General features: G+C 40.9%; 1 protein-coding gene across 1 annotated transcript in view; it reads right to left on the bottom strand.

The window, feature by feature from the left end:
- Nucleotides 1-1,790: 1,790 nt before the first annotated feature.
- st7l (suppression of tumorigenicity 7 like) overlaps nucleotides 1,791-11,803 on the bottom strand; it is a 116,628-nt gene continuing 106,615 nt past the window's right edge. The window contains exons 11-18 of the mRNA XM_077530388.1: nucleotides 11,287-11,387; nucleotides 11,085-11,199; nucleotides 10,936-11,008; nucleotides 10,754-10,856; nucleotides 6,363-6,513; nucleotides 5,799-5,891; nucleotides 5,096-5,235; nucleotides 1,791-3,741 (exon numbers count right to left, since the gene is read on the bottom strand). Coding sequence (XP_077386514.1) covers nucleotides 3,646-3,741; nucleotides 5,096-5,235; nucleotides 5,799-5,891; nucleotides 6,363-6,513; nucleotides 10,754-10,856; nucleotides 10,936-11,008; nucleotides 11,085-11,199; nucleotides 11,287-11,387 — 872 coding nt within the window. The 3' untranslated portion in view covers nucleotides 1,791-3,645. The remainder of the gene's footprint in view (nucleotides 3,742-5,095; nucleotides 5,236-5,798; nucleotides 5,892-6,362; nucleotides 6,514-10,753; nucleotides 10,857-10,935; nucleotides 11,009-11,084; nucleotides 11,200-11,286; nucleotides 11,388-11,803) is intronic.

Below are 11,803 nucleotides of genomic sequence, written 5' to 3'. Positions count from 1 at the left end.
TTATTTATTTTTATTTTTTTAAAGAACCAAACAAAATGAATTGCCTCAACCGCCAAATCAACCTTTGTGGATTACCATGTTGCAAAATATCGTTATCTTAGAAAATTGATTTTCTTTTATGGCATGACCTTAAGCTTTAAAAGGTTTGCGCTGTAGTAACATTCAACACACTTCAAGTCAAAGTGCTGTGTATATGCTGCAAAAGCAGTCAAACAAATACATTTGTCTCTTCTAAGACACACAGTGATTTAAGTGAGGGGTGTACGTGATGTCATGGGTGTCTGAAAGTTTAACAAAACTAAAAACAATCCCAGTAGAATTTATAAAGTATCTGGAATACGTCTTCATACTAAGCAAATCCTAACAACAACAAAAAAAAAACAAAAAAAAAAAAAAAAAAAGGATTTAGTGCTGGGTCCCTTTCACAATAAAATAAGTATGTCTGAAGAGCCTGAAATACAACTCTATTTCATGATGAATATCTATATGCCAACTGGGAACAGTAATGCATATAAAAGAGTTTATATACAGTAAATGGAGAAATATAATGACATCATTAGGCAAAAACTTGCTGCAAAGCGTGTGCGGTCCATATGACTTCGCACTAATGACATTCATTTCAGCTGTAACGCAGCTATACTAGTGACTGATGGTTATAGATATTAAATAATCATTGCCAGTCATCATGTGACGCACAATAAATGATCATTTACCTATATCATAAGTTATTGTGCCAAAAAATGTAGTTATCAGAAAAGATATTCGAGCAACAATTTTGTGTCTTTACACAGCAGAAGCAAGGTTATTTTAGTTAACAGAAACGACGGAAAAACAAACGACGAAAAAATGCAAGAAACAATTTCGTAAACGAAAACTAAATGAAAATACATTTTATGTTTACAAAACTAACTAAAACTATAATTATAGTGAAATTGTCGTTCGTTATAGTCTTTGGTAATTAATTTAATGCATGAGACTTTGGGGATGATTTTAAATGTGATTTTAAGTATATTTATTTAACCGGAATAAGGATATTTGAAAATGTCTCACACATAAGTGACGTCATCTAGCAACAGCCAATTAAAAAAAAGCACCTTCAGATGATGTCGACAATTTTGTGTGCTTTGAATTTTGGCTGCAAATGCCACTCTAGGTAATAAATTAGTTACTTTTTTCATTTCACCATGGTGTTTATTCAATATTGCGCACAAGTAATACACATTTAAAAAAATACAATGAAACCTAATACGGAAACTTATCATTTTTTTAAATTACTAAAAACTAACAGAACCACCCTGAAAACTAATTAAAACCAAGTCATTAAAAATAACTCAAACTAAAATGAAAATTCCAAAACTATAATAATCCTGAGCAAGAGAGGTCATCAAACAGGCTGTCATCTTTTTTTTTTATGAGCAGCTCTAGCCACAGAGGTGATGGAGTGACACGGATTTCACTCACTGGGGCAACAAGCGCAAACACTCCAGCGGCCTCAGACAGCCCTCGAAGGCACGAGTGTGCCCAGTGTGAACATGGCACCGATAAGTCGGCCTAAAAGCATCCGCTGATGGTTCTCAAGTGCTATAATAACAATGATGAGCCCGTGCTAGCCGCGACTGGGCCGCACAGCGAACAGGAAGTGCTTGAATGCAATAAACACAACCCTGTAGGAGAGATTTGACGTTTCCGACTGGTAGACAAATGTGGCGTCATGTGGATGAATAACAAAAAGAAGCCCAGAATAACACCGGCGTTTAAAAAAAAAAAAAAAAAAGAGCCCAAAACCAATATTCGACTTTCACAGGAGTCATTTTATTGGGAGTTTTGTTTCAAGCGCTTTTCAAACATGAGAACAGTCTCCTGTCTTCAGCATGTACTTTTACATTTCTGCTTTGTCTTTTTTGTGAAGAAGATTTGACACGTAGGTCCGCTTTTTAGTGTCCTTTTTATAAACAACAATGCAATTGAAACAGTGTCTGTCAGAGATGAGTCCAATTAAATGCCTGTTAAGATTGTTTTAGAATGAGACTAAGAAAAAGGCACTTTAATCACTTTTGATTGTAACCAGCTATGAAATGGTACAATATTACCGCATGGTCATGGACGCTTTGTGTCTAATACAACCGCTAAATGTTGTAATTGTTATCAAAATGGTCTGAACAGATAAAGTGTTACTTTTGACTGGTACTGTGGTGTCACGAAGGAATAGATTTAAGAACAATTTCGAACAGGGGCCACTGTGATGCAGCTCAATTGAGTCGGAACTTTTTCTCAACCTTAGTTTCATCAGACCATAACGTGTGGGGAAAATGTGCTATAGTCTGATGAAGCAAGGTTGAACTTTTTGACCATAATTCCAAAAGGTTCAGCGCAAATACATTGTCAAATGTAAAATATGGGAATTATGAACAGTTCCGAGTCGCAGTCAGTGACCCCACGTCCCGTTTTGGCCGAGACAGTCTCATTTTGAGCCTTGGTTCCATGTCCCGGCAGATTTCGCCAACCAATTGTTTTGTCCCGTTATTACGCTGGTCCCATCCCGTTTTTTTTCTTTTCTTTTTTTGCCACGTGTATGTCAATCACAGGGTTGCCAAAGCGATTCATACAATAAACCAATTACGAAGGAATTCAACTGTTCATTCATTCATATTTACTTCTAAATTCACATTTAAGTTTATATTTGCATGTAATCTAAAACTGGTAGCAGGAAGTATTTACACAGTAGGCGTTGACGAGATTTCGCATCTAAGAATCGTGGGAAATGTAGTCCTACTATCTACTGTGGTCAGCAGTCACCGGTCATACAATGCAAGCTGAGCTTTCCAGCGGTATATTTCCAATGTTACAATGCGTGACTGACGCGAGGTAAACGGCACAGCCACCTTCCAATAGCTGTTTAGCAATTAATTAAAAAAAAAAAAGGCGATAATCGGTCTATCCCTCATGACAACCAATTAGGGCATTATAAAGAAACAGAGTAATTTTGTATTTCAGTTCACAGGTGTGCTTGAATACTTTTCTTCAGTTCCATCAATACTAAAGTTAAAGGTTAAAGATTTTCACGCCCATCTAAGTGGGGTGAAATTCGTTCTCCGCATTTGACCCATCTACAGAGGTTGATCATTTGGTGATCTAACCCCCCAATTCCAACCCGAATGCTGAGTGTCAAGCAGGGAGGAAAGTGGGTCCCATTTTTATAGCCTTTGGTATGACCCAGCTGGGGATTGAACCCACAACCTCCCAGTCTCAGGGCGGACACTCTACCACTAGGCCACTGAGCTGGTATATTAGGATGTATTTGCTGTTGTGTGATCGTTAATATTTTACTCTTCTAAGTGCTGTGCAAGACAGATAATGGCCATTTGTGGCCGCACGCAAGATTGTGTACAACAACTTGTTATTGTACCACCATCTAAAAAAAAATGGTTTGAGCCATTTCAAATTCCCCTCGTGACAAATAAATGTAAGAGTCGAGTTCTTGGACACGCTGCAGGCAGCTGGAAGAGCGAGCGCCTTAAAGAGTGGTACTGACCGCTTTGTTGATACGACCCAGGCCAATATAATCAGTAACAAAGCAGCAAGTGGACAGTAATGCTGAGGACAGGAGAGCAACTTTGTTTTTCCCAGTGTGTGCGTGTGTTGGGGTCAGATCCGAGTCAGTTGGTGCCAAAAACTGGACGGCATGAAGCTTTCCATCTTGTCCGCGAAGAAGCCCAGTGGCGCAAAGAGTGTGCTGAAAAACTGGAAAGGTAGGGAAGCTGAGTGCCATTGTGGAACCGAGTATAGAAAGTGACATTCTAAGCACTGGTAGAAATTATGCTTGATTTACGCAGCATGTCCAGGTGCCCTAGTCTGATTTAATACAGAATTTCACAAACGTGTGCACCAGTACACTCATCACATTTTTTGTCAATATTTGTTTACATGTTTTCATTGGACAATGTTGACAAAATGACACTTTGCTACAATGTAGTCAGGGTACACTTTGTGTAACAGTGTGAATTTGATAAGGTTCCATACAGAACTTTGAGCGACCATTATTGCAAGAGAGCCCAAGGCCAATCACCAAATTTAACACACTTCTTACTCCCCCATTCATACCATTTAACACTAATGAGTCACATGACACCTGGGAGGGAGGATGGCTAATTGGGCCAAATGTGGTCATTTTTCACTGAGGGGTGCACTCACTTTTGTTGACAATGGCTTTAATGGCTAAATGTTGAGGTCTTGCTACAGTTAATACCAAAGTTCATTTGTTTGTTTTTTTGATAACGTGTGGCAGTCAAAGAATTAAGTGAGTGAATTTTGTAAATATTTCTAATTGAAAACGTTCCCTTGGGAATTTATGGCAATTTAATAGAAATGTACCCTAATAGATCAAATTTACTCTCATAAACCCCTGTAAATTGGTTTCCAATTTTGAAACTTTCCTAATAAATGAAACAGTGTCTGCCTTTACGTGGATGTTCTCATCAAGAGTAAGATATTTAAAAAAAAAACAAAAAAAAACGTGTTTTCCCTCAAAAACAGCAAACCCACCCCTGACACTCCGCCGTGGATTTTATGTGCTCATCTGAACATTTACACAAAAGTCAGCGTGCCAAATTTGAAATCCCATCTGCGCCCTATCTTTTCTCAAAACAACTAAAAAAACAAAAACAAAAAAGGAGCACTCGATGTTCTCAGGGACCGTTTTTCGGCCTCACATCGCCGGACTAATAAACAAGACGGCCGTGAAGTGAGACGCCCGCCAAACAACACCTTAGTTGTAAATAAACAGCACACGGAAGTCACGTATGCAGTCTTTTTAAGCGGCTGTGTTTGCAATTGGCGGCCGGCGATACCTTCGCCTGGGCTGCAGCTTGTGTTGGCGGGGGAAACGTTTTACACTTTTAAGGGCCTACGACTCCCATGAGCCTAACAGTAATGCAAGGCGGTAATTACCTCAGGAGGCTCATATTGCAAATAAGATTATTTAAACTCGTAAAAGAAATAAACGTGGGGGGTCAAGCGGAGATAAGCTGAAGTAGTCGGGAGTAGCGCTGGAGGAGCCTTTTAAGGCGAAGAACATGTGAGACGTGCGGATACTTACTGCTTTGGCGAAGACGCCCATGAGCTCGGGGAACTGATGTGTGAGCATGGCCAGCATGGCGGTGAAGGAACAAAGGCCCGCGGTGAAGAGGATGAAGAAAGGAAGCTCTTTCTTTGGGTACACCGACACCTCATGGAAAGCTGGAGGGTGACAAAATGGAGTCGTGGAGTAAAATACACACACACAAAAAAAAAAAGAAAAGAAAAAAAAGACAGATAAAAGAGCGACATATATCCATCCACCCATCCATCCATCCATTTTCTTAACCGCTTATTACTCACAAGGGTCGCTGGGGGTGCTGGAGCCTATTTCAGCTGGCTTTGGGCAGTAGGCGGGGTACACCCTGAACTGGTTGCCAGCCAATCACAGAGAGATACATATAGCGCTCCCTTAACTTTCGACCAAGCTTGTATATCACTTTATCCATGGGTGTACAAAATCAATTTTCCAGACTGAAATTATGAAATGCTATCAAATACTATTTTTGTTTCACGTTTTTCATAATACAACCGAAAAGCGAATATAAAACAAAACTGGTTCCGTGTAATCAGTCACTTAAAACATGGAGAATTACATAAATGTGTGTCGTGTTTGATCAATCAAGCCGTCAACCAAAAACAAAAATGGCAGCAACACTCCAAAGACACAACTATTTGAATAAAAACAATTTGCCCTAACAAGTTGTTTCGGGGCTTTTGCTTACATGGTAGCAGCTCCCGATCTGCCGTTTCTGTGCATCCTGGATAAGGGTAGAACAGGTGACCCTTCTCCAATGGGTAGGGAATTATCCGGAAGGCTGCAAATACATATAAATCACATTTAACAGCATTCAATTGTAAAAACAAATAAGCATATAGCTAAGAAGTATCATTTGGGATTCAAATTCATATTCAGCTACAAATACATGGGTCGTGTCCACTTTGTATCTCAATTGTTTATGATACTGTAGATTTTGTACATATTACCACTATTGGGTCTATTCAATCATAATGCAGGTGGCATTTGAATCTAAATGCCCAACTAGGTCAAAACGGGCATATTTCCTGTTGCTAAGTGAAACAGAATTCTTGAGAAGAAAAAAAATATATAAGCCAAAGTTTGGTAGTTACGCCCTTGACTACTACCAAGCATCAATGTGCAATATGTGGTGATTTTTTTAGTATAAGAAAGACAAAATGGTAACTTATATGGCGACCAAAAAATAACGACGAAAAACAAGCAATTTCTAATTATAGCGCACAACAGAGGAAATGGAGACGGTACTTACTGCCCTCCCATGTGCAGTGGAGAAGGTTTAAGGCGCCTTCGGCCCTCTTCCAGTGCTGCAAGTGGAAGAACGCGTACGCCACCGCTTCGCTGTCACCCCTTTTCAGGATGTGCTCCGGCGGCAGGATCAGGCTCTTCATTTCTAATAAGTACTAAAAACAAGAGGAAGATGACATCAAATATATGAAACGCTCCTCGGGTGAGGTGCCGTTTTTATATTAAAAAAAAAAAAAAAAAAAGACTCAATGTCCACATGTGGTATGTTTCTAATCATATAAAATTGCAAACTTGTAAGAGCGGGACATTTTATGATTTTTTGTCTTCATAGCGACAGATTTACAATTTCAGTAGTGAAGCATCTTTGTGGAAAACCCGAGCGGGTGTGAAATTTTGCTGCATGCTTTGAATGTGAAAAAGTAGCACCTTCTGGTGGAAATATTGACAGCTGGCTGATCAAGTTTAATAAGGATTGCCTTTGTTCCTGTTCATCAATCAAAATTACTTTTTAAATGCTTTTTGATTAGACACTGTAATGTTTTTTTTTTTTATGCAATCACATTTTCATTTAAAAGAGGAAAATACACTGAATATTTATGTGTATTTCAGTGTGAAGTCGTTTTAAAAGACAGACTTTTGATGGAACATTTTCAACCTGGACGTGTCCTGAGAAGGTGTCTACCTGCGGCGATTCATTTCATTAAATGCTCACATGCTTTTAAAACTATAGCATCAAATCAGTGATCCCATCTCAAGGTTTCTCCACACCCCCAACAAAAGATTTTTTTTTTTTCCTTGCCTGGATGGGGGTCCGGACGATGGGATGTCATTGATTTTTGTGACCTATTGGTCTGTGAATCGCTTTAAGTCTCTTTTATCATTCAAGGCTGTATAAATAGTTATGTAGAGAGCTAAATATTTTTCTTTTGATGGGACCAATGGGATGATGCAAAGTGCTTCCATATCATACCGATATGACTTAGCTTTGAAAAAGCAGAAGAAGAAGAAGAAGAAGAAAAAAAAAGTCTTCCCTTTGTGGTCAAATCAATCTTTCCTTTTCTTCCGCCTCAGTCACTATATCCTATTGTGCAATTCCCTCTGGCAAACTCCCAGCAGACTAAAAACATACTTTGCTCATGTGAGGTATTTAGCAAGCGCCTCCATTTTTTGCAAGGCGGGAGTGAGGGCAAGGCTTCCCAAAGAGAGGTGTGTTATTGTTCCACTACAGCACAGTGATTCTGTGCATGTGTAACCTCGCACCCACCCACCTTGTTGTAACTTTGTCCTAGTGACTCAGTCAGCTCACTGGGCGGACAAACGTAAACCCAATTCCACATGCAGGACTTCAGCCGTCCGTATTAAAGACGTACCCTGTGGACTTTGATCAACACGCCAAGCTCAATCTGTCATGTCAGTGGTTTCCAATGTGGCAGGACTCCATGTCAAACAAAACCCGCATAGCACCACACCCCCACCCCTCGGGCTAGATTCCCGGGCGGCCAAGCTTCACAGCGCTCCGAATCTCAGACACTTTGGGAAGGTTACCCCCCCTTGCCCCGTCCCGAGCTAATCCTGTCTAATCCTCTCCCATGGTCACAGGCTCATCCAGCCAAGCAGCCAGCCCGGGCGATCATGCGGCCTACGCTTGGCCATCTCCTTCTCCGTTTACCATCTGACTCTCGTTCATCCATGTCAGATGCATCCTTTCGTCCTAATTTATCCCCTACTGGAGCCCCGTGTCCAAAGTCAAGTCAAGTCAAACCAAAGTGGTACAGCAGAGCCAGGGAACTCCAACCAAAAAGGTCCAACACTTCAACCAGGATACTAGGTATCAAACAAAACCAGTGTCGTGCTACAGCAGCAAATCTCGCAAGACTGTAATTCATCGATTATCTTAAGGTGCAACTTCGTTTTTGCTTTTTGGTGTTCTTATGCCTCCATAAAAGAGTGATAGAAAAGAATGGCTGAAATCGAGAGTGTGATGAGACGGTACATTATATTTGGTTTATTATGTTGTCTTATTAATTAAAATTTTGAGAAAAAGCTCCATGGACAGAAGTATTCATACTCTTGAATCATTCCAACAAGTTACCAGTGGTTATTGCTTTTTAATGGTGCAAAGGTGTTCTCAAAATTGTCCACAGACTATTTTTCAAAATTATTCAGTCCCAGCCAAAACACACAGAAGAAAAGCACACCATGCTGAATGCACATGGCCCAAGATTGATCATTGAGGGAAGCTCAGCTGTCCCTGCTTGCATACCGTAAGCATTAAACCTGGTGACACCTCAGTTCTCTGCACTGGCCTGCACCCCCGGCCTCCCTCGCTTCTCTTGTTCTCAGATCTGCCTCTCCGCTCACTGTCGTCTCTTTGATGAAGGGATTGAGTTTCATGTGCTCTCCTTTTATCCCTGGGCACTTCTAAGCCCAGAGCATAACTCATAAGCCGCCTTCTGACTCTAATCTGCCGCTTCTTTTACAATGGAACACCCCGAGGAACAATGGAATCAGGGCCTGTAATTGGCTCTTTATGACTTGTAATACACACAAAAAAAGTGAATTTCAGAAGTTGAGTAAACACCTCTGTGCAAAGTGGCAGAGAACTGTCCTAAAGCAAAATCCTTAACCCAATCCGTCTTCATTCCAAACTCCAGACTGTTTCCCCATGTCCATCTACGAGTGAAGAAAAAGCCAACCTTCTGAAGGTAAACACATCTGAGCTCTTGAATCCGGATGGGAGACTGTCAGCCACAATGAGGTGAGAGAAGAAACTGTCAACCAAAGTGGAGCAAACTAGCGAGGTAGACGGGGGGCTGAATTGCAACGTGTTTGGAGGCCGACGTAAATGTAAAGCAGATTGGTTAAACCAACAAGCCGCGGGATGTCAGCTTCCAAACCACGCAGACAAACAGCGACTGACTGAAATGGATGGAAGGGAAAAAAGATGAACTGAATATGGGGGAAATAGTGTCCTTTGGAAGACGAGTACATTCTGCGGTGTGACCCGACTAAGGCGGTCATCTCGTGTCGAGACAGCCGTTAAAATCATTACAATTCTCACTTTGACGTCAAATAATCCTTGGGAGTTTGAATAAGACGATAGATTTAGAATTAATAGACAAGTCCACAAAGTCAAAAGGGGGGTTAAACAGGACCTATCATAATAGGTCCTGTTTAACCTGTTTAGTGGCACGAGGGAGAGGGAGAGACAAGCGGCAACTAATTGGGAAGCAGAGCACTCATAAAACTCTAAAAGCATGATTGCATTTTCACTCATCGGGGAAGCACTTCCAGGGTTCAAAAGTCAGAGGGGAAAGGCTCCAAGTCCTCCAGAACCCAAAGAGTATAGAGAGATGATGGATCGGACTTTAACGGGATCTCTTGAGTGTTCTCAACTCCTATTTCCTATTAAATAAATAAAAAATACAAAAATGGAAGCCTACCGACCTACCAGAGTGAAGCAGAGTTATCCGCTTATCTGTAAATAGGAATCTGTTCTTAATCTGTTCTTAATCTGTTTTGCGTGGCTAAATAAAGCTTAAATATCATATCTAGACACGTCTATATGAATCAATACAATAGAAATGTATCGAAAATAAAGCGACTGACCAAAATGACGCAGAATCAAAAAGTTAGTCTTTGAAAATTGAATTACACTGCACCGCGTTGGTAATTTGATTTTGATTAATTGTTCAGCCCTACTATATGTTATCCTTCTTATATGAAATGCATGTGTTTTACTTATTGTACAGTTCAACAGCTAAAGGGGTCATTTTGTAAAGCCGACGCAGTTCTGGTGGATCAGTTTATGCCGGGACTGAGCAGGTGACGAGAGGGGGGATGAGGGAACATGAGAGGCTAAGAAACGAGATGAGGGCCTCTGATGAGAGGCCCGTGGCCTCACAGTGCAAGCGGGTGGAAAGATAATGAAGATGAGGGCCCTCACACTAAAAATCAAAGGTTGGATCAAAAGCAGCACAGTGACGTCTCCAATCCCCCAAATATGCACACAAATACGCCAATTACCTTTTCTCTCTCACACAGATATGACACCAGGCCTATGAAAATGTGCCTTGGTACAGAAGCGAGACCATTATCCAGTTTATATGAAACGATCCAGTTTTATGACTCATTTGCATGTCTAATGAAAGTCTAATCAGTGAACAATGATGCGTTTTGTAGCAAATAAATAAAGCAGTAGGTTTTGGTAATCATCAGTCAGAGGTGAGCAGTACTGAACCCAAGTGATGTCACACTGCCCTCTGCTGGAATGATGGTGTGTGCTGTATGTAATCTATCACCAACCAATGTAGCAGTAATGGCAGTAAATATTTGCATGAAAAACCCTTCTCGCCCATAAATGTGAACCAATCCAATGAGTAACAGTCCACTGACCTTGGGGACGTGCGGATTGAACTCCACGGCTCTGTGAATGGCCTCCACGGCGTTCATCTCGGCGGTGCTCAGCCCCCGCCTCGATGCTGCCTCCGGGGAGAACCTGATCAGACAAAAGCACTGATGTGACGAAAACTGTCTCTAATATTTTCATCCTCGCTGTGAGAGAAAAGGAAACCGACTTATCTGACACGGCCCGCGCTTTCAGCAGGGCGGACGTGTAGCATATTGTGGCCGATTTCGGGAGGCTGATGTCTACGGTGGAAGCAGATAGGACAAAATAGCATGTAAGAGATAAAGGAGATGACGCCGGGGTGCAGTGTGGTCATACCGTCATATTTGGCGAGGACAGCCTGGACATCGGCGTACGCCTGCAGCTCTAAGAGTGCCTCCAGGAGGTTTTCGTGTATATTTAACATCCCTAACAACGGGAACTCCTTCATTAACTGTCGGGGGGTACACATGAATTAAAACCGGCAGCACTCTTTGAAACAGCGCTTGTAATCGATGTTGCGAATCTGTTCTCCACTTACGTCTCTCATCATTTTCACAGCTTCTTTGATGCGTCCAAGCTTGCGCGCACACATGGCCAGCCTGCGCTTAATGTAAACCAGCAGGTTGATATCTTTGCCTGCTGCAAAACACAACAGATCAATCGACAAAACATACAAGCAATATGCACGGTTCGGTTCCGAAGCATTGTATTATAAAAGGTACTAATATGGTTAAATTTCATGTTAAATGCCATATTTTAGTGAAACGACTTGAAAGGGACATATTCATGGAATGTAGTTTAAACTGCATGTATAAAAATTGTTAAGTTGAATTAGTCCATTGAATTCTTATTTCACAATCATAATAAAATTAGAGTACTGTGCTTTGACTACTGCTGGCACATAAAATGTAGTCTTGCAAAAAATATTAGGGTCACCTTTTCAGACTTAGCTTAATGTTAAACAAATGTTGATGTAGAGATCAGATCAACTGATGCTCTTTATTATACCGTGGTCCAAATTATTATGCAAATGATGTTTTTTCTCAGATTTTTAT

The sequence above is a fragment of the Festucalex cinctus genome, chromosome 8, assembly GCF_051991245.1.
Source record: "Festucalex cinctus isolate MCC-2025b chromosome 8, RoL_Fcin_1.0, whole genome shotgun sequence".
NCBI classification, from domain to species: Eukaryota; Metazoa; Chordata; class Actinopteri; order Syngnathiformes; family Syngnathidae; genus Festucalex; species Festucalex cinctus.
This window is presented reverse-complemented; position numbering and strand designations above follow the sequence as displayed.